The sequence below is a fragment of the Micromys minutus genome (assembly GCF_963924665.1).
Source record: "Micromys minutus genome assembly, chromosome: 1".
NCBI lineage: Eukaryota > Metazoa > Chordata > Mammalia > Rodentia > Muridae > Micromys > Micromys minutus.
This window is the reverse complement of record NC_137969.1, coordinates 258,216,544-258,240,381: the sequence shown is the minus strand read 5'-3', so window position 1 is coordinate 258,240,381 and position 23,838 is coordinate 258,216,544. Positions and strand designations below refer to the sequence as shown.

Here is a 23,838-nt window from a genome sequence, read left to right as displayed (position 1 = left end):
TCGAAGGTTTCAGTCCATCTTCAGAGGGAGCCAAGCAGGAGCCTGAGGCAGAAACCATGAAGGAATGGAATGTGGCTGACTGGCTGGCTCTCCTTGGTTTGCAGAGTTACCTTCATCTAAGGCATCACTAATGACTTTCTGGGTTCCGAAGGACTTGGACAGTCTCTCTTCTCTGGCTCTGCCATCCACAACACACACACACACACACACACACACACACACACACACACACACACACGTATACACATACATATCCATACATGCACACACACATGCACACAACAAACATGCATGAATGCACAATGCACACACATACACAACTTATTTTGTAGACTCAAGGTGACTCCACTACACACTCACTGCTATCCTTGGTGGTCAGCCCACAGTCCCCGTATCTCCAGCATTCTGGAGTCTCCAGTTCCACCATCTACAGTGGCCTCTCCTGGCTTCTTTAAGGACTTTGAGCCCACCACATTTTGCCAGACTTCAGCTTTTCCCCATGTCCCCTTCAACCCTGGGGTTTCTGCTGCTACTGAGGTTATACCCTCTGATGTCTGCTCCTGGCCCCTCTTGAGTGAAACTCCAACTCTGCCGCACGGTGCCAAGCTTCACCTGGTCCTTGTGCCGCCTTCATGCCTTCAAACCAGTCCATGTGGGAGACTCTTACACGTACTTGCCTCTGTTACCAGCTTGACATGCAGCCTCCTCATCGCCCATAACAGGCCACAGGTCCTATGTGCTGACCCTGGAGAAACACTTTCCAGGTGTCACCTGATAGGTGCTGGCCTCTTACTACCCACAGCTGATTCTTCCCCAGCTAACTAGTGTCTATCACCTTACTAAAGCACTGGCTTCGCTCTCACATTGCTAATACAAAATGTCACATGGACGCTTTGAAAGAGCCTTTGAGAGACTCTGGGACTCTGAACCTACACAAGGCAGCTTGCCATCCCACACTCTGAGGCTGGCGGGGGATGGCTAGGGGTGTGTATGTGTATACTGGCTTGTTTTTTCTCAGCATTTTATCTTACAAGCTCCCATAAATACCCCATTAAGCTCTGAGCCCTCAATGGTTTTTCCAGCCCAAAGGTCCAAAACGCTTCCACAATCCTCCCATGATGCAACGCAGCTATGCTTTTCTTAGCAAAATCCCATCTCTGGTACCAACTCTGCCTTAGTTTGCTTTTTGCTGCGGTGTTAAAATTGTCCATCCAAAAACAGCTTGGGCAAAGAAAGAGTTTATATGTCTGGAAGGATGCAGTTCATCACTGGGGGAAGCCGAGGCAGGAGTGTTGAGCAGAAACTGTGGAGGAACACACTTCCTGGCTCACTCTCCCCGGCTTGTTCAGCTACCGGCCAAGGAAGCAATGACACTCCCTACAATAGACTTGGCCTTCCTACATCAGCAATCAAGATGGCGTCCCACAGGCCACCCGATGGAGGCAATTCCACAACTGAGATTCTCTCTTCCCAAATATGTCTACGGCCATGTCCAGCTAACAAGAATCAATTGTGTACCTCGCCTGACAATTTCTCTGCCTTCTTCTGGGTATGAGATGCAAATAGCTTTGTAGTGTGAATTGTATTACAAATAGCAACAGCGATGTGAAAATCCAAGCTGAATGCATAGACCATGTGGTTGTGCTTCTGGGAACCAAGCCCACAAAACTCCAGTACAGTCTGAAACGGTGTTGATCAGACAGTCAACGGAAGAGTCTTGAGAGTCAAATACCAACCAAGGCCACACGCACAGACGCCTGGTGCTCAGAGTTCTGTCTGGAATACCCAGCTTAGAGAAGATCACGAATCCCTAAGACCAAGAGCCTGGATGAACTTCCATTTTAGAACAATGAATTTCACCATCTCTCTGGCGTTTGTCATTTTGTCAAAAAACCACCCCAGTGAGGTCACTGTGACCGAACAGTGCCAACCCTAAAGCATTGCCCTCCACTCATGGCACAGGCGTTGCCCGGAGGTGCCGGGAGTGTGTGCTCCGTGAATGGTGTGTGCTGTCAGTAGTCTGGGCAGCCTGGCAGGCACCAGAGAGTGCCACCCTGCCTCTCTAGGGCAATCTGCTTCACTCTGTGGTGATGCTGCCAACCACCCTGGAGAATCATAAAGCATGCTCTGAGCAGCATGGCTTCCTCAGCGTGGAGCTATAAATACTGAGGAGGAAGAGCAGAGGGGGTGTGAACTTGGCCGAATTCCCTCTACTTCTCCCCCGCCCCACCCCCACACCCGGCAAGCTCCTGACAAGGCATCCCTGAAAGAGGAGCAACACATAGAGTCTCCAGAGCCAAGTGGCCCAGGCCGTCCTCGACATCAGGGCATGTGGGGCGAGGCATGGATGTTTGTAAACGAGCTGGATCTACCACGATTCACTTCTAGGCATTAATGCCAAGGCTCAGAATTAAAGAGCTTTTCCAGTTAATGTGCCAAATTAGACTTAGCTCCACATGGTTTAATTCAGTAATTAATTTCCATCCCTTTTTGGGGTTGAGCGATTGGAATTTGGGAGTGGGACAGGCTAGTGGTCACACCGGTGCTACTGCGATCTTTATGTCTCGGCTCTGCAGACTTCGGCTGGGGAGGGCACTGCAGGGACCGGTGAGTGCACCCGGATCTCTAACTGCACGTACCAGGAAGGAAGTGGTGCCTGGGAGCAGACCCCACGGACCACCTGCCCCTGCACGGAAGCCTTCCTGGGGGCAGAAAATAAGCAGTTTCAGGCAGGTTGCTCTGCTCACCTCAGCCACTGCTCAGACAGTCAGGGACAGACACAGGTGCCGGACTACATCCTGCCTGTCCCAGCTGATAGGAGCCAGGCGGGCAGGAGGGCTTCAAGAAGATGGTAGCAGCTGGACAAGGACATAAGTCTGGAGTGAAGTACGGTCACCTGTTTCAGATAACAGCCCTCCAAAATGGCGCATTTACAGACCTGACCCTCACTGAGAACAGACCAGACACCCTGCTATGGGGTAGATAAGTGTCTCAGGTCCCAGTGTCTCCTTCCCGATGGCTCTCTGCAGACAAGGGGTTTCCGATGAGGCTGGAAGGTCTGCCCACCCCTCGAAGCTTTCCTGCTATTCCCTGGTGGCTTCCAGGTGACCATGGTTTCAGACTGTCCTCAGGCCTTCTCATCTGAGAACACACAGCAGGGAAGGAAGCAGAGAGAGCAGGGCTTTGCATGATACCTACAGGGCAAGATGGAAACCAAGGTTATCACTGAAACGTGTGATCTGCTCAAAGCTTCAAAGGCAGGAGAAAGAGCCAAGGGAAAGGGCCAAGACACGGCCTGAATTCTCTTGTGCTGGCTGCTCACTCCCCCACAAGTGACCTGAGGACAAGGAGGACAAGGAGTCCCATCTTCAAGATTCGCCTTTGTGGGGCTGAGGATGCGATTAACAGCCCTCTTCGTACGGCTTCTGAAACTGGGTGAGAAGACTACACAGTGCCTGGGGAGGCCCTAACGCTCCACCATGAACAACTGTTCCGCTGGCTGCCGTGATCGGAACTGCATTCACTGGCTACACTTTACTACACGTTTGTAAGGCTGCACTACATTTATAATCTCAGCGGAAACATACCTCTGGACACAAGAGGGTTTCCAGGGTTTAACTGAGGAAGTAAGACTCGTCCTGAATGTGGGTGGGACTCTCCCATGGGCTGCAGTCCCAGACTGAGTGAAAAGGGAGAAAGCACAGGAGCTTTGGAGTTCCCTCCTCTGCTTCCTGACTGCAGCCATAGGGCGCCTAGTCACCGCACATTCCTACTGCCACTGTGGCTCTCCACTGCATTCTCCACCACAGCCGGGTGTGTCCTCAAGTTCCGAGCCAAAATAAATAAACGTCCCCCTTTATGTTGCTTTTGACTGGTTATTTTGTTACAAACTCAAGTAGAATAACGACCCCAGTCTTAAAATCATGTTAACAAACAGAGCTTGGTGACTGTACTTTATCTTCACAAGCATCCGCTCTGACACTTGCAATTTGCTACACTTGGTGAGCTTGTCTCTGTGCCAAGGTCCTGGGGCTTTACACGCTGCTTAGTCAAGGAGATCCCTGAGGAGCTGTGAGAGACACTAGACCCAGAGAGATCTCTCACCTAAGCTCTAGCCCTCGTCTTCTCTTAGATACCGAAGCTGCGGTTTCCTATACCAGTAACCATGGCGCCCCGGTTCATGAGGACCTGAGGAAGGGGTGCTAGTCTCTACATACACTAGTCTCCTACATACACTGACACTATGTAGAAAAGGAGCAGCTAGCTGTGCTGGACACGCAGCCAGGACCACCTGGTTGCAGGGAGGAGGCTGAGGACGGCAGGGTGTGTGCTGGCCTGTTCCTGAGGAGGGCAAGGTCTGTGACCACCTCATGTGCCTCACTCCTCTGTGTCTGTGGCCTGCTGTGGCTCTCAGTGGAGAACCAGGTCTGAGATGGAACAGATCAGGTGCAACTTCATCTGGAAGAATCGGGACCTGACTCATGGATCTCTATCTCTCGCCTTGGAAGTGTATGGAAGGAAACTTGATATAACCAAAACACTGGTCAAGTCAGTCCGCAGAGGCAGTCAGTGGGCTCTGAGCACCCAGTCAAGAGACACGCCCACCCAGTGCATCCTTGAGCAGACGGAGCAGGGTCACCTTGAGGTTGCAGGGCTGTAGAGCCTTTAGAGCACCCGTTTCTTTCCTCTTTTGAATTATCAGCCACAGCCGGGTCTGTTGACCGCTTGCACAGTTTGCCAGGTTATGCAGAATGTGGCCAGAGCTATTCTGTTTTACCGAAAACCAAGTAGTAAGAAATTTTAATCTGACAACTGAGAGGCTGTGGAGAAGGTGCCGGTGGGTGGAGCGCGGGAGGCATGAAACCTGTAGGTCCAAAGGTAGCACCATGCTCCGCTCTGCCCTCTGTGCAGCAGGATGAGCTGCGGCTTCTCCAGGCCGACCCTGGTACCGTCCGTGTGGCACCATCACTGTGCTGGGGTCCTGGGGGAAGATCATGAGGACAGCACGGTGGCATCGGTATTACTACCTGTTTATAAGGCGACAGACATATATATCCAGATTCCAAGGACACGGTAGTCAATTTTCCCAGAATAAACTGAGTCCACTACTTTCAGGGACAGGGACAGGACCTTCAGGGAAGCCCCTTTGTCAGCCTTGGAGCCCAAGTCTATGGCGTTGGAGATCACTCCTGAGATTTGCTTGGGCGATTCTGGAACATGCTTTTGGGAACCGCATGCAATATCTATGCTGGCTGCGCCGCCCCCAAATCCTGCACACAGGCATTTGAGCAAACAGCGAAAGCACAGCGTAGCAAAGCTTGAGTTCCCAGGTTTCTTCCAACAGACACTGCCACCAGACCATCTTCCAGCTGCAGGCTCCATTCAGGCGCCTTACGGAATCCCCGCTTTAATGTAGGGCCACAGCGTGATGGTGACTCCGGGCTGAGAATGGGCTGGGGCCCTGGCAGAACAGATGGAGATTCTGAATTCAAAGCGAAGATACTTTTGTTTCTCGTTCTGTGTCTGATGCTTTACCTTTTCTCTTGGGGGGAAAAATGTTTGCTTGACTGGCTTGAAGGAACCAAGCTTAAAGCTGATCAACAAAGAAAAGCTCAAAAGGTTTCTGCTACGTATCTATCAAAAGGATGGATCCAAGGACAAGGAACCCCACCAGGCCCAGAACAGGTGGATTTTACCTCCATCATCAGTTAAAATCCCTCAGATGTTGTTGAAAATGGACCAAGACTTTGATTAAAACGAAAACAAAATAAAAAAACCTGTCTCTGTAACAGCATAGCTTGTAAAAATGTAACAAACAGACCTTCGTGCTAATAAGAGGCAACAGCTCACACATTAGGAGAGGCTCCTTAAATGAACTCACACTCTTATCTACACGTCTACCCTTTGTTTTGTTCTCTCTCTCTCTCTCTCTCTCTGTGTGTGTGTGTGTGTGTGTGTGTGTGTGTGTGTGTGGCTCTATGAGTATGTGTGAGTGTGCATGTCTGAGTATATTGTGTGTGTGGTGTATGTTTGTTTGTGTTGAGTATGTTTGTGTGTGTATGTGTGTCTGTGTGTGTGTGTGTATGTCTGAGTGTATTGTGTGAGTGTGGTGTATGTTTGTGTATGTGAGTATGTTTGTGTTTATGTGTGTGTGTGTATGTAAAAGTGTGTGAGTGTGCATGTCCATGAGTGTGTAGAAGTGTGTGAATGTGTTTTGTGAGTGTGTGAATAAGTGTGAGTTTGTGTGTGTGTGCACTCATGTGTGCTATACATATGTGTGGAAAGTCCACCAACATTTTCTTCATTTCTCTACTTTGTTTTGTTTGTTTTGAGGCAAGGTCTCCTGGCGAGCTTGAAGCTTGTGGTTTCGGCTAGCCTGACTGCCCAAGAAACCCCTGGGATCCTTCTGTCACCCTTCCCCCCACATACACTCTGGAGTTATAGGAAAGATTACTGTGCCCAGCTGTTAAATGGGCTCTGGATCTCAACACTGGCCTTAATGCCACCAAACCATCTACCCAGTCCTCTTCTGTGTTTTGTTTTTTAGTGAGTGTGAATTGAGGTTCTTGAGGGGAGGGCTTTGGGGATGGGGGAGCCAAATCCATGTGACAGATACTACAAAGCAGCTAAGGACATCTGTGGTTGCAGAGAAGTGACAACATGGCAGGTCTGATGACAACTTATCCTGAACTATCTTCAGCCCCTTGACCACCTGCATGTCATGACTTAACATTCTATAACTATCAGGTAAGGTTTCTTGGAACCTGAAGCACGTTACCAGAGCACTGGCTTTCACAACCCAGGGACTGAGGATGGCATCAGACGGCACTGGAATCGGCAGCCCAGACTCCCATCCCTCCCCTCCCCGTAACAAACCCACCTGTTGGTCTCATCAATATATTTGAAAAGTACCCTGACTTATGCTTCTCTTTGGTATTATAAAAACATCATAAAACAGGGAGCTAAAGAGACGGTTCGCTGGTTAAGAGCACTAGATGTTTTTCCAGTGGACCTGGGTTCGATTCCCAACACCTACATGGCAGCTCACAACCATCTGTAACCCCAGTTCCAGGATGGATGTCTGTCCCTCTTCTGTCCTCCATGGGCACTGGGCTTACACATGTTACACGAGCATCTATTCAGGTGGAACAGGCACACACTGAAAACTGGAACAAAACACTTCTGAAAGTGTGACCATTGCAACATGCTGTGTGCAAAAACATGAATCTGTGCTTTGGGGGTGTGGCCGCTTATGACTGAGTCCAAAATAAATGATCCCTTATTCTCTCATAACAGTGGGCTGCACCGTGGCATTTTCATACAAATGTATCATTAGGGGATGGGGACTTGAAAGCTGCTTTTGTTAAAATGCACTGACTCCTCGCTTGGGTCCTGGCTACTTTTATGTCAATTTGAGGAAGGAACCTGAATTGAGGAAATGCTTCCATGAGATTGGACTATGGGTAGGTAAGTAGAGCGTTTTCTTAATTAATGATTGATGGTGTGTGGCCCAGCCCATTGTGGGTGGGACTATGCCTGGATTGGCAGTCCTGGGTTCTATAAAAAAGCAGTCTGAGGAAGCCACAAGGAAACAGCCAGTGAGCAGCAGTCTCCCTCGGCTCCCACTTCAGCTCCTGCCTCCAGCTTCCTGCCCTGACTTCCTCTAATGACACCCTATGCTGTGCACGTGTGTGCAAGATAGACCCTGTCCTCTCGGGTTGCTTTTGATCACTGAAGAGCAACCTTAACTAGGACAAGCCCTCAAGGAACTGAGCGTTGGTTCAGTGTTGGTTTTTAGGCAGAAGGCACAAAAATAAGTTATCGTCCTGAACTTTTCCAGTTCATGGTGAGAAGGCCATTGACAAGAAACCAGAAAAAACAAACAAGAAAGAGCTGTGACAGGAACTGCAGAGCTGCCCTCTGCTACCAGAGCCTTTGTCCAGGACCAAACACTAACCAAACAGGAAGGCCCTCTTTTATTTGCACAGTGATAATTACGCAGTGGGAGTAAGGGCAGTGACTCACACTGACCCGTCACACCACCAATCCTGACTGCCTTCATTCATGAGGCAGGAATACCTGCACACAAGGAAAGCCACCTTAACCAAACAGGTACTTCTCCAGAATAGAGAGAGGCCCCCAGCTCCAACCTCCCTCCCAGACCATGCTTTGCACCGAAGATAGAACTCTAGTTACCCGTCCTGATGGTCTCTGTGGCACACTCGGTGGGCCTGTCCCCTTTCTGTACTGGTCTGAAGGGTCAACTGTTAACTTTTCTTATTGCTGTGACCAAAAACCTGATATTTTTTTAAAAAGCACATAAAAGAAAGGGACTTGGTTCGTTTACTTATTTTTAGATTTGTTTTATTGTATGTGTGCAGAGTGGGTTTGCTCACATGCATGCCCATGTCTGTTGATTGTGTGGGTGTGGTGCCCACAGAAGTTAAAAGAAGGCATTGGATACCTGGAACTTGAGTTTTACAGAAGCTTGTTAGCCACAGTGTAAGTGCCATGTCCTCCACAAGAACAGCATCTCTCTGGCCCCAGACAAGGGGTTTATTTTAGCTTAGAGTTGGAGGGGATACAGTTCATCCTGGTGGGGAACGCATGCTGGCAAGAGCTTGGTCCCAGTGGAGAAGCTGAGAGAGATGAATCTGGTTCTCTTTATTTAGTCCAAAACTCTGGCCCAAGGAACGGTGCCGTGCACATTCAGAGCAAGCCTGCCCTCAGTTAAACTTCATAGACACAGTTGTGTTTCCATGGGGATTCTAAATCCTTTTACCTTACAGTGAACATTAGGCACCAGACTTGTCTTCTCCGTGTGTTTATTGGGAGCGGGTGATCCTCCCCACTGGAGCTGACAAGCCCCAGACTCCTGCTCCAACAGTTCCCATAGCTTCTGTAGCAACGGTGCTCTGCGCACGTCCAGCCACACTGCTTACCATTGACCCTCCTCCCCTGGTACCTAAGCTCCTTCCCTCTTTTTCCTCCTTCCAGGAAAGGCCTTTGTCTCCTGGCTTTCTACAAATTGCAGTGAGAGAGAAACAACGTTTCCCTCTTCAGTCTGCCCATGATGTGAATGGATGCACCTTCCCTAACCAATCAGGTTTCCCAGTTTCCTTTAAAGACCAAGGCAGTGGATTACCAACCCTGCATCTTAGAAACAAACTCAGAACCCTTTGGTCCTCCCACGAAACAGAGCACTTCCTGTCCCGTGTTCACTCCTGAAGGCTACTGGGCCGGGTAAAGCTAACATTAAACACACATGTTTACTTTCCCCTAGCACACTGGTCTCAGCCAGGACTCTAGGGTGGGTGATGTCAACAAGAATTCCTGGAAAGAAGTTGTGTCTGTAAAGACAAGCTGATCAGAGCCACAGTAATGTAGAGAGGTTGAAACTTACAGGCCCAGGGACTAATTACCCATGGCTAGCTTTATTACTACCTGTGGGCTAGCTTTGGCCCTATGAACAGCCAGCTTTTGTTCACCTCTGTGTTCAACCTTCCTTTGACTAATATACATAGCTTTGGAATCTATCACTAGCTTCTACCAACTCAAAAGCTAAGAGTGTCAGATAGTGTCTGAGGCCTATAGAAACATCTCCCCCATCTGGCTGTTACATATCATATATTGTTACATGTTATATATTGGTGGTAATGTAAACCACCAGTGTATTCTAAACTGGCCTCAATTATAGCTGTCTTTGTTCTGTAAAACTATGAAACTGCCTTCACATTGGAATATAGAATTCGGGCTAGCCAAAATCTGTGCTCCTGAGCCATGATCATTAAATTACATTATAGAATAAACTATCTCTTATCCCAAGGTGAGAGCTGTGTTTTTTTATTAACAATGACAAAAGAAATAATTTCTTCTACCCAGGTACACAAATATTCGTAACCAGGGAACTGACATGTGTCTTTGGGTATTCTTGGCTTCATTAATGAAAGAATTTAAAAACTGACTCAGGAGGAAACTTGTGGACAGTTGTACGAGAGTTTAACAGGAAACACAGTACACTCGAGGTAGAAATCCTGTCCGCCACTGGGAGGAGGTCATGCCCTTTTGAGTGAGTCCTGGAGTAGAAATAGCTTATTCAGGAAAATTAATAGACTGATTGATGGATGGATTTAACTTAAACATACTTGAGGAATGGAAGTAGGTTAGTGAGCCCAGAACATGGTCATGTGGGGTGTTCTTTTCTATAGGGCTCCCTTCTCTCTCATCTGTTGGATTTCTAGGCTGTGTGCAGTGCATACTCTGTCAGGAGTCGGTCAGGACTGGGTGGACGTCCAGTCTTCCTCTGCTAACTGGCTTCTTTGGTGTTAATCTCCACTAGTTTTTTCCAGTTCCCTCTCTCCCTTCACACTCCTTTGATGACTCATTCAGCCTTGTGCAGTAAATACCTTCTTCAGCCAAGGGCCCTCCCTCCCTGCTTGCCGGGGACCGAATACAAATGAAGTAAAAGCCAGGCATGGCCCAAGAGTGTGACCTTTCGGATGAAATTTTCCAACGCTCTCCACCCAACAGCCAGGACTTCCAGCACCTGTGTGGCACCGGGCCACTGGAGGAGGCGGCTGCTTGCTTTCTTCTTTCTTTCTTTCTTTCTTTCTTTCTTTCTTTCTTTCTTTCCTTTCTTTCTTTCTTTCTTCCTTTCTTTTTAATATGGACTGCTTCACGGTAGCACAGGACCATGCTAATCTTCTCTGTAGCGTTTGAATTTTGACAGGTGTGGTGCCAAAGTGATCACAGGGCTTTTTGTCTTAAGTACCCTGACTATTGAGAAGGCAGTGCCCGCCCGTTCTGTACCCATAAAGTGGAGCCACATATGGTGCTTTATGTTAAACACTCCGGTGTGAGGTAGCTGCTTAGAACGGGTGGGCACAAAGGTCACATCTCTGTACCTGTTAATACATTGTTTTTATCACAATTACCCTCCCTTTGAAGCACCACATCCATAGATGTCTGTAGAAAAACATTTGCAAAACACAGAAATATGGAGAAAGTAACGACGCCTAGGTAAGGATCCAGAGCTTGGTGTCACCACATCAAATGGGTCTCCCTTAGAATGCTGCACTCGGTGCAGTTAACCTTCTCCCTGCTCCGTCTCTAACACCTGCCTAATATTTGGATCATAGACAGAACAGACGTTCATGGTAAATGTCAACCGCCAACAACCAGATCTACCCTCACCTACAAAGCAAACTTCTGGGCACACCTGTGATGGAGTTCCTGGGTTAGGCCAACTGAGGCAGGAAAATCTACCCTGACGTCAGGCAGCTTTGGTCCATGGGATAAGAGCCAGCCGCCTCATGCCCCTGCCTCCTCGCTGTAAAGATGATGTCACGAGGTACTTTAAATGGGGAGCCACACACATTAAACCCTTCCTTGCTTCCTGTTGGGTGTCTGGGCACAACAACAAGAAAATTAACTATAAAATCTTAAAAAATAAAAGCATTGTCTGGGGCTGGAGAGATGACAAAACATTTAAAAGCACTTACTGCTCTTCCAAAGCACCTGAGTTTGGGTCCCAGCACCTCTGGTGTTTCACAACCGGCTGTAAGTCCTGTCGTAGGGGGATCCATCGCCCCCTTCTGGTAACTGTGGGCACTGCATGTATCCATTGCACAGACATACATGTAGGCAAAACATGCATAAATATACAAGCAATAAACTTTTCTTAAAAATCGTTATTTATCAGTCATGATCTGCCCACTAGAGTGTCTGGAACTAACATGGCCATCGCCGTAAAGGATTATGTGTGCTGGACGATCCCTTTGGGCTGTGCACCACTTTCTTAGAAGGCACATCTAAAGCCCTACGACACTTCAGTGAGCCACTGGTATAAGCATTGCTTTTTAATCTTTGCAAGTTTGCTTCACGCTCTTGGAATCCCTTTTCAGGACACACTGTCTAGTTTCTGTACAGGCACCATTCAGAGTTACCAGTTCTGGAAGGAAACCCACTTCCAAGTTTGGATCCCGAGGACTCCAACGTAATCAATGGGTTGATCGACTGGCAATTTTGAGAGGTGGTAGAAATAAAAATGCAGGTCTTGGTGGGAAATGGCTCCTGGGGCAGCTTTGATGTGTGCACCGTGTTCCTGACTCTCAGTGTCTCATCTGCCGTGAGGTGGGCAGCTTTGCTTCTCTCTACTCCCTTCCCCTTCGTGTCAAAAGGAGTAGAGACAGCTGACCGTGGGCCAGTGGTTTCCAACCTTCCTAACTCAGAAACCCTTTAATACGCTTCCTCATTCTGCAACGACCCCCCAACCGCAAAATTATTTACCTCATAAATGAAATTTTGATACCCATTATGAACTGTGATGAAAATATTCTGGGAGATTAATGTGTGCCAAAGGGGTTACAACCCAAAGGTTGAGAACCACTGCTGTGAACCAAAAACCCCTAAATCCACAAGCCAAAAGGAGCTTCTTGTTCTGTTCTTTTACTGGAAGAAAGCTGCCACGCACGGTGGCAGTAATACCCTCCTGCAGAGCGTTACCCGCCAGCCCAACCGTTTCCAAGGCTCCGTGGCACTGAGGACACAGCGGTCAGGTGGGCATCAACACAAGCCATCTCTAGAGCTTTCTCACCTTCTAAACTGAAGCCCCGCACGAGCTAACAGTTCCACAACCCCCACTTCCAGATACTGCCTCCCGCCATCCAACTTTCTGTCTTTGAATCTGACGCTCTGAGTCAGGGAAGGTAAAATCACTCGCCATCTTTTCTTTTCCTGCGGTTGGCTTATTTTACTGAGCACTATGTCGCTCTGTGTCAGTGACAATCTATTGCAAACAGGTCTAGGTTTCCTTTCTCCACCCACCAAAGAACAAACTGACTGTTTTGATTTTGAGGATATTAACGACAAGTCTGTAGTGCTCACAGTTGTGTAGATACGTCTTCGAGACTTTGCTGACAAGTCAGTTCTTTTGGGTACATGCTTGCAAGCAGGGTTACCAAACCAAACCCTTACTTAGCTTCTAATGAGCTGCCATACACTTTCCACAGCACGGAGCCATTCCACATCCCCTCCAGCTCCCCAGATTCCCGATAATGTTTGTTTTGTTGCCGCGGTACTCGAGTGGGTGTGTCTGTGCGTTTGTTTTCATAGTCCTGAAAGTCAAACCCAGGGCCTCGTACATCTAAAGTCTCTGCTGCTGAGCTGCGTTCCTAGCCCTTCAGTGTCTTTTGCTTTTCTTTCTTTTTTTAGATATGAGGTATAAATTGACTATGTTTGATTTTTTCATATTCTTTATAAATTATCTCAGTCCATCCAAGCACTGTATTTTTTATTTAAAAATATTATAGTCTTTCTTAAAACATGCTGATAAGATTGAATTTGTGTGCCTCCTCCCAAGAAAAGGAGAAGTGAATGAAAGAGACCCCCCACACATGAATAAAGCAACCTGGTCTCCATACCACACCCTACACCATGGCTGTCTTCACTGAGACTGGCCACACCTCTCTGTTCCACCAGCTAGCAGGATGAATTATACGGTCACCATGACAACAGTAAATCCAGGCCAGCAGTAACAGGATGTTGTGTTTCTTATGACCCCTCAGCCACAGCAAACACCCTGCCTGCCGTACTCAGGCTGCCTGCCTTGACATTTCCCAGACCTAGTTGCACTAGGGGAAAAAAAAGTGTCAAATACTGTCTGTTCCCATACACCAAGGCCTGAGTATCTATATTTACATTTAAATTGCTTTTCTTTCCCAAAGAACAGAAGGCTATTATCTTAATAATGTATCTATCACTGAAGGTTAGGAAGGCAAGTTGGAGTTAGGGAAGAAAATAAACTGAAGAATGATTCTGGCTCACTTTCAGACTTGCTTCCCACTGAGGGAAGGGAGACAGTTGTGTCTGCTGTCATTAGCACTATATCTCTAGTTAGAGTGAACACACACACACACACACACACACACACACACACACACACACTGGGTCCTTCATCATCAGAGTTTGGTGGGTCCAGACTGACACTGTTAAGATAATCTGCTTAATGTTATCTCCCCCAAAGCAGCACCAAGTCCAGCTCAGGGCATCACGGTCCTGGCCTGACCCGTCACAGACATCTTCCTGCAGAAAGCAAGCACAAAGCAGGGCTGAGGAGAATTGCACTCTGCTCTCCTCCGTTCCCAGCTCTTGTCCTTTTCTGCTGGCTTTTGCTGCCCGCTCAGACACACGTACAGTTCTCCCAACCTGGGAGTCCTGATCTAGGCCACAGGGTCCTCTGTGGTCCTCTGCATGGCGCTGAATCGCTTGGTTTGGTGTCTCAGCACAGACAAAGCCTGACATCTACCCTGAAGGAGAAGCTTGCCCTGAACCTGTCCCCAAATCTGGTGCCTTCTCTGTATAGGGCGCCCATGGCTATGCAGGGCCACTTGGGAGTACAAGGGGCACCTGTGCCAGCTCAGAGTCAGCAGCAGCAGGATAAGGCCTCCTGTCCCCATGTGGAAGCTAAAGACAAGCTGAGAGTAAGCTAAGAAGAATGTGTACTTCACCGACCTGCCCTGACTTGCAGAAGGCCACTACAGGCCCAGTCTCACTCTGAAACACAGAACTGTGTCCTTCCGGCATGAGCTCCACTTGTCCTCTCGTTCAAACAGCAAACTGTCCAGAACTTGGTAGCCATTAAATAACACAGAAAGTTGTTTCCTTCACTTGAGAAGTCTTTGGCCACTTCCCACCCTGTCGACAGCTACTCACACAACCCTTCCAGGAGCTGGCCCTAGGAATGACTTCCTGTGAGATCAACATGAAGTCGTGAACACGGAAAATGTGCAGGCATCAAGCACAGGCTGGGTAGGGGGGCAAGTAGAGCTCGTGCTGAGGGGTGCCAGCACGCGGGACTCACGCTCATCCTCTCTTCCTTACCACCAGAGCCCATCACCAACGTTCCTTCCTCCTGAAGAACAGCCCTACACACAGGGCCTGAGGCCGGCAGGCACCCACACATCTATCTGTGTGTAAAAACTCTCCCCATCCATAGCATCAAAGACTCCACAGCCCTCTTCAGAACACAGAGCCACCGAGGTGTGGGAGCCACCGTCTAATCCACAGCAGAAGAAACAGATCCAAAACTTCAACGATGCCCCATGCTGAATTCATACTCACCGTTCACACAGGTCTCCAAGGATCCACACAAGCCATCCTCAAACAAGCAGCCTAAAAAAAAAAAAAAAAAAAAAGACAGAAGTCAGAGGCAGAGAAACCATGGTCCCTTGAGGCTTGCAGATGCCCTGGATCTGCTTCTTCATGAAGGTGCTGGATTATTCTGAAACCATTATAACAGATGCCTGGGTGATCTGGCCAGCCTGTCGATCAGCAGGATTGGTGGCGTGTCCTGTGCCTTCACGTTCACATCAGAAAGAGCCCACGTCCTTGGCCTGGCCATCTATGCAGACGCTAAGCTGCCCACCCAGGGACGTCAGAGTGGCTCGAAGCTCACATCAGCAGCAGCATCATGGGGCAGGAGTGTACACAACACCAGAGATGGGCCAGACCTCTGGGCCTCATCCAACTGTGCACACAGGGAGGGATTGGCGTCCGCCTCCCAGTGATGCCATGGAGACTGGTCGTGTGCTACAGGAAGGCATCTGCAATGGGAACCACCACTGTGGACGTGACAAAGAAGGAAAGAGAGACAGAGGCAGGGACAGTGGCAAAATAGAGGCATTCAGAAGGGACTTCACCTAAAGAGAAGACACAGGGGTGGCTAGCCTCTCCCCACAGCAGAAGCAAACCCCCGATAGCCTCCCGTGACACAGGGCAACTGGGTGTAATCTGTAGTCACCCTGAACGCAAAGAAGGGATGGGGAGAGCAGGCAGGATCAGGGAGACATGAGAGAGGCCTCTCTACTCAAATGAGCCCTCCCCACTCAAAGACACAATGCTATATTTACACCTGTACCAGTGAAGTGTTAGGGTCCAACAAAAAAGCTGAGTGTGCTCTGAACATACATGTCAGAACATACATACATACATACATACATACATACATACATACATACAAAGCCTAATGCCTTAATCCCTGTTTCCCCAATGAACAAACTCCTATGCATCTACCAAAACCCACCCAAAAGGCCCCCATGGGATCCTCCACACAGGCCAGGCCGATGAGTCCTGTCAGACACCACATGGGACCTGCCACAATGATCATCAACTACAGACTGTGTCATCCTCTCAGAGATGAGACCTGGGGTCTCCTTTGTACCTTCTTCTCATTCTTCCGTGGCTGCCCTCGTGTCTGAGTAAATGAATGGGTACAAGAAAGCTGATAGATTAAGAGAAAGAAGGTATTAATTACAAAGGAATTGAACCATTAACTCCGTCACATAGGACTTGGCCCCTTTCAACCTCATGATTTCTCCATTGACAGGGCAGAGGAGAAGGTCGCTGCTGGCAGGGTCCTTTGCTTAGGTGTCCTGTCCTAAGGGAACTCGGAGTGCACACCCAGGTGAGCCGTGTCAGTCACTCGGCTCTGTGCAAACTACCCAGGGCTGCATTTCAGACTAGCAGGTCAGTCATAGCTGCCTCTACCCTGAGAGATCTCCTTTCTTCAAAATAATATAATGTAATGGGATCTCCCTCCTCTTAAGCACATCCTTACCCTCGAAGCAAACCTGCCTCATCTGTACCATGCTCCCCCTACCTAGAGCCTCATCTAGCCCAGGATTATTCCTTCATCCGCAGCATGGAACCTTTTAAGGACACTGGGCACAGCAGATGAGAACTCAAAGCTGTGGGCCTAGGCTGCACGCTGGCTCCCACAAAAGCAGGGACCTAAGGTGGTCATGTGGTTTCTCTGATCCAAGTGCTGAGAGCGGTAAAACTAAGGAGAGTTGGCCAGTTTCTGGGCTGCTCTCATCTGACCGCCCAATCTTCCCTTGCTGCAGTCTAGAAGGAAGGAGCCGTGGAGGCTCCCAGCCTCCCAGAGCATCTCTCCTCCCAGGATGCATAAGGGAAAGGGCACCTTAAGCTGGTACAGGCTGGGGTGGGTGGTACCGAGCCTCTGCTCCATCCCCTGGCACAGCAGTGGGTGTGTAACTCAGCTGAGCACCATCACAGTCCTCATCAAGTGTCTGCAGGAAGACCTGGGGACGCAGGGCTGCAGGCACAACCACACACAGCGCTCAGGCAGGGGCTGCGTTTGTCACCTGAGATGGCAGATGCCAGTACTCTCTCCAAAAAGCAGAAAAAGAAAGTCTTTCTGTGGCTTCCTGTTTCTGCTTTAATCACACAAGACAGCCAGAACTCATAGAACAGATTGTGTATCACATGTTCCTGTAGCTTCAGCAAGGCAGCCCTGACCACAGCAAACAACAGAATTCAAGTGACACATTCCCAGATATGTGGAAGGTGCTTATCTCGGGCTACCAGTCAGGATGCTAACTTGATCTATGTGCAATGTTAATGTGCTCTAAAATCAACAAAAATAACATTGTACTGTAAATATCACCTAATATCAATGATCATCATGGTAAGTTGTCCAGAGGAAAGAGAGCCAGCAGATACTGGTCCCAGCTCTGGAGTCTGAGACTTAGCTCCTCCAGTGTGCTTACCACAACCTAGTCCAGACCAAAGGCAGAACTCAGCCCCCCAGCCAGCAGCTCACAAAGGATCCTCAGCTAAAGCCAAACATCAGCCTGAGGGGAGCGGCTGATCCACAAAGAACACCTGAGCTGTCTGCACAAAGTAATGCCCTGCATTTGAAACCACAGTTCCTTGAGCTGCAGATGTAGCTCAGTGGTGAAGCTTTTTTTATTCAGATTCTGTCCCAGCACTGAACACACACACACACTCACTCACACCAAACAAATAAACAAAACAGCTGTTATATCCACTCAGGTCCCATACTGCAGCATACACTGAAAACATGCATGAAAATACATGTACGCACCACCCATGCACATATACATGCACGTGTGTACACATACACACACTCACATGAATGCATGTGTTTGAGTATACATGAGTACATGTGGGTGTACAACCACATATATGTGAGTACACAAGTATGCTTAAATGAGTTATGGATGGATGGATACTCGTACATAGACATTTATATAAACATGCATCCATACTCTTAGCTGTACATTCACATGTATGTGCACATACATGCACATCTGTTCACATATACATGGAGATATAGTTATGCTTACACTCACACATATGTACACATATTACATGTGTAAATACATGCATACACAAACACATATGCACACACATACAAGTGCACATCTGCATGTATGCCTATACGTGCACTAATCCACTGTACATGTATGCACACACACACACATGGATCCACACATGATCTTTTTAGCTTTATTTTTAGTTACCATTGTCTTCTCAGAAGACAAAGCCATTCTTAGGCCTCTTCCTGGTACATTTGTTGCTGTTCTCAAGGGGAAAACTGACCTGTTTCTTCTGCAAATGACCAGACCGGTATAATTCTCCTATCCTGATTTCTTTTACCATGTGGTAAAACAGTAAGTAAATAGTCACAGCCTCCCTAGTTGACAGGATGCCTGGATGCTCTATGCCCTCACCCAGGTCCACCTGAGCCGCACTCAGATGCTCAGCTCCTTCCCAATTCTAGGTCTCAAGAGTGACCTTGGAAGAGAGAAATGACCTCATATCCAGAGACGCTCTCCACTGTGGAGAGGGAGCTAACCTATACCTTCCTGCTCGCTATTTTGGCAAAGGCTGTGAGATTCATGCAAACCTGCAATCGCATAACGTAGTAGGTTTTCCTTGTGCTCGAGAGCATAGAAATAGATCAGTGTAAAACTGAATTATCTCACCAAAATAATAAAATATTTTTCCCACTCGGGCAAGTCATGTGAGCAGAATGGATAATCTGGGTCTCTGAGTAAGCAGCTGGGGAGTCTTAGAACCCCAGAGTACTCTTCCCTAATTGTCATTACTGGGATCTGATAATTCTTTGAGTCCATTTAGTATTGTAGCCAAATAAAACTTGGCAAACCCCATCTGGTGTGTGGATGAGTTACTAATGAGTTACTAGCATGAGTTACTAATGGGTATGTTACTGCTTCCCCCATGGTACCTATGCACACGTAGCAAAGCAACTCTCATATGTTTTTATCTGTTTTCCTCTTCTGACATCTCCAAGGCAGCGCCTCCACCCATCTCTGCAGCTTGAGCCTCTGAACTGCCCCTTCTCCGGCAGGGGCAGTGTGGGCCACAGACACTGTGGAGGCTCAAGAGTCCATCAGCAGACAGGCGCATGGTGGGGTTCACATGTCTCAGCCACTGAACTGAGCCTCTGCTCAATGCAGCCAGTGTGAAGCACTATTCGGAGCTGGTGTGTTTGTGAAGAAACACAAAGAAAGGATTGAAAGATGACTTTAACTCAAGGGCCCCCAAAATAAGTGTCTGTCTGGGATGGGGACTAGTCTGTGTGATCTTTTGTTGTTTGATACCAATCTGGAGCATGCTTTGTGTATTCCCATTAACCTCGACCAATCGTCTACACAGAAAGACCTGAACTGAGCCGAGAGCTAGTCAGAAGGGCTCACAATAATCAGGTCTGTCACACGGAAGCCTGCGTTCCAGACTATTCCATAACTGCATGGTTGGGTCCTAAGCGTCAGGGCTCCTTTCCCGTGGTTACATATCACTACTATCTGTGTGATAAACCAAGAAATTCCCAATCACTCTCAGTGCCCAGAATCAGCCCACAAAGCCCCTTGCCACTCTTCTGTAGAAATGGACATCCTCAGCTCTGGCCCCTTCAATGTTCCCATTCTTCCCAACTTCTCCAAAGCCGAGCGCATCTGCTTGCTTACACAGAAGCCCCTAGGGCTGTATTCTCTGGACAGAGAATTCTTCCTGGGTGAGGATGTTCTTGTCCACTGGTGGCCAGGACCCGGAGCATCAGCACTCAGAGTGAAAGTCTCTGGTCCTGAACTGAGATGGTTCGGTAACCTTGGCAACAGTCTTTCATTACCTCCAACGCCCTTTGCTGTTAGACATGCATGGAAAAGATAGGTCTAGTTAAAAGCCACCAGAAACTTAGTGGTCCTACCACGAGCTGGGTCCCATCACCTCCCCCAGGGTAGTACAGCTCACAAGTGTAAGGGAGGCTTATCTCCCTGTCCTGGGTCCCAGAGTCCCAGGATGGGGCTGCAGTACCAACCCTGGATGGAAGACCACATACATCTGTTCATATGTACATGGAGATATAGTTATCTTTCATTTTAACCACTTTTCCCTCTGAGGGGATCAGTCCCTCCAAAGTACAGAATCTAGGAGCTGACCGTTCCAGCCAAGCAAGAGAAGGAAGGAGGGAATACCTGTGCAAGCAGGTGGTGGCCATAGCTAAGGGTTCTATTCGTGACAGCCGCAATGTGAGAATGGCCCCTGTCAGCTCATATATTTGACCATTTGGCTTCCAGCTGATAGAACTGTTCAGGAAAGATTTGGATGTGTGGGATAGTTGCAGAAGGTGTGTCACTGGAGGACTTTGAGGTTTTAAAAGTCTCTAGCCATTATATTCTCTCTCTGTGTCTGTCTCTCTCTGTCTCTGTGTGTCTTTGTCTGTCTCTCTCTCCCACCTTCCTCTCCCTCTGCCTATAGATCAAGTTAAGAGCTCTCAGCTGTTTCTGACACCATGCTTTTGCTCCACAGACTCTAACCCTCTGAAATTTTAAGCTCTATTAAACATTTCTAACTTATCTAGGCCATGGTGTTTTATCAAAGCAGTAGAGAAGTAACTAAGACACACAGGGACACAGGAGACACTCTAAATTGTGTGTTACACATTCACGGAAGCCCGTGAAGTCCACCTGATAGGAGCCTACATTGATGCATTTAATGGCATGAACCAGCATGAGGAAACCTACGTACCCTGACTCGCTCACACCACGGCATCTGATAATCAATGCTATTTCCTGAGGCTTAGCTCTGAGACACTGGGCTTCGGCCAGATACCCATTCAGGACACTTCTGGCTGAGGATATAGCTCACTTGGTAGAGTGTTTGCCTAGTGAAGTCCTAGGTTCAACTCCTAGTACTGTACAACAGTGAGCAGGGTGGTGGCACGTGCCTGTAAACCAAGAACTTCGGAGCTGGCAGGAGGAAATCATAAATTCCTGGACACCCTCAGCTATGTAGAGAGTTTGAGGCCAAAATGAGTTACATGAAAGCTCAGGAAGAAAGAGGAGGAGAAGGAGGAGGAGGAGGAGGAGGAGGAGGAGGAGGAGGAGGAGGACGATGTACCTCCCTTGACAAGGTACCATCCCTGATAGTGCTGTGTCTGTGCTATGTCTGTTAGGGAAGCTATGCTCCCTCTTTTGCGCGGGTGTGGAAATGGGGAACATTTATGACACCTCAGTCATGTGACAATACTGCTCAGCCTTCTGCAAGGAATGCACACAGACTTCACAGCCTCACATAGAACACAGGTAAAACAATGCAAGCCTCCTTTCCTTCCACGCCCTGCGCCTTTTGGAAGCCTTACCGGCCCCGGCCGCAGTGACTATCCCTCACAGGTCTCTGCACTCGGAGGCCACACTGCCCACTACTGTTCTAACGCCACGCCTCACAGTAAGCTACTTTGTGGGGATATTCTGTATCAGCCTGAAGCTTTGAAATATAACAACAACAACAGTAGCTGTGCTCAAGCCCTGGGAGCCCTGCCAAGACCTGCTCAAGATTGTTCAGGACCAACAGAGTCAGCAGCAAATCTTGATGCCCATCAAAGACACTCCTTTCCTTCCCACTGGAAAAGCTAAAGGTTCCAGGGATGGGACTAAAAAACTTCTATGCTAGAAGCTGCACAAACAGCGAAAATGAGAAAGAGTAGGACTTGAGGATTATTCTTTTAGAATTGCCTCACCTTAGCATTCTGACCAGAAAGGGGGTGGCTTAGGCCCACATGCTAGCTCTGCATCTGCTGTGAGCACCCTCACCCTCTGGCACTTCTCAAATATGAGAAGTTCAGTCCTGATTCCAACAGGACCTGAGAACAGTACTCCAGCCAAGCCTCAAGCAGGAGCTGGCCTAGGTGTAACACTCCTTGTCTCAGCATCACAGGATAAGAGGCTCAGACTATTAGGACTGAGAACCCCCAGAGTCCTCACACCTAGACATCCTTTTGCAAATGTTCCTGTTGGAACAAATACCTGTGCATTAAGTTGGTGTACTGGCTGGTTTTGTGTCAACTCGACACAAGCTGGAATTATCTCAAAGAAAGGAGTCTCAGTTGAGGAAATGCCTCCATGAGATCCAGCTGTAAGGCATTTTCTCAACTAGTGATCAAGGGGGGAGGGCCCAGCCCATTGTGGATGGTGCCATCCCTGGGCTGGTAGACCTGGGTTCTATAAGAAAGCAGGCTGAGCAAGCCATGGGGAAGCAAGCCAGTAAGTAACATCCCTCCATGGCCTCTGCATCAGCTCCTGCTTCCTGGCCTGCTTGAGTTCCAGTCCTGACTTCCTTTGGTAATGAACAGTGATATGGAAGTGTGAGCTGAATAAACCCTTTCCTTCCCAACTTGCTTCTTGGTCATGGTGTTTGTGCAGGAATAGAAACCCTGACTAAGACAGTTGGGCAGGACCTCCAGGGAGGGACAGAGGTAGATATGAGTTTATACTACAAGCTCTTGTTTGTGCAGTAAGATCCCAGAGAGTGGGAGATTACATGTCCAGACGTTCAGCTGCCCCTGCCACAGTAAGCCCAGAAACCTTCGTGCCTGTGAGTCAGAATATCAGCTCTTTCCACCCAAGACTCACTCAGACAAAACCAGTGACCATATTCCAGAAGAGAGGAGGAGGCCACACCCAGCATCAGCCTGGTGGCTCCTCAGCCAGGCTTGGCCGTCAGTCCTGGACTGTCGGGGCTGAGAAACATGGGGAAGCAGTGCTTACTGCCTACCACACTTCTTCACACAAAGGCCATGCAGCTACTGGGCCAGCCTTGCCCATCCCTGCACACAAGAGCTCAGGACAGCAGGTGACATAAGTGTCCTTACACATCCTGTACCTCCCCCTTTCCTACTGGCTAAAGGGCCCTGGTGAACAGATGCAACTTCCCTTTGCACAACCAAGGGATGTACCGTGATACTACTTGCCACTGAGCACAGCAAGCAAGCATGTGTGCAAGATGTGCGATGGTGGAGCTCAGAAATAACACCCATCATTTCCTGCCCCAAATCCTCTGCCTCCGAAATGAAATGGTATGCTAGTGGTAACTTTCATTCTGAGTGGTATAAACTCATCCTTGAGATTCATTCTAAACTGGGAAAGAAGAGAATTGACCATGTGAGAAAAACCCAAGAGTCAGCAGTGTCAATCAAATGATGGGTCACCCCCCTATGCTGAAAGAGTCATCTCTGGTTTTCCTGTCTATATACCCAGGCCACAGCAAGAACCCGAAAGGACAGGTATGCATGGCCTCAAGGCCTGGGCTTCTAACCCAGAGGATACTTGTGCCTTTCTTCTCAAAAGTGGCTGAATCCCAGCCGAGGATGCTGGCCAGGCTCTGAGAACTCAGCTGCCAACAAAATAGAGCTATGAATTCCCAGGTTGACCAACAAGATCATTATGTGTCAGGAGGCAGCCAAGGAGCCGGACACCAACATCACCTGCATTTGATCCCAACATGATGAATGTCCCCTGACTTACTCCTTTGAACAGTTAGATGTCTCAGTGTTCACCTGTAACCCCAGCTCAAGAGAATGAGGCAGCAAGATCATCAGCTGAAGACTAGGCTACAAAGTGATGTCCAGGTTAATGCAAGGCATATATTCAAACCCTATCACAAAAAGAAACAAAATAGAACCATAGAGATGACTCAATTGTTAAGAGCACTGGC

The 23,838-nt window shown here is 48.4% G+C and overlaps 1 protein-coding gene across 1 annotated transcript in view; it reads right to left on the bottom strand.

Moving 5' to 3' along the window:
* Positions 1 to 23,838, bottom strand: part of PTPRN2 (protein tyrosine phosphatase receptor type N2) — a gene marked incomplete at both ends in the record, with an annotated part of 697,231 nt that overhangs the window by 615,355 nt on the left and 58,038 nt on the right. The window contains one exon of the mRNA XM_080936716.1: positions 15,121 to 15,171. Coding sequence (XP_080792842.1) covers positions 15,121 to 15,171 — 51 coding nt within the window. The remainder of the gene's footprint in view (positions 1 to 15,120; positions 15,172 to 23,838) is intronic.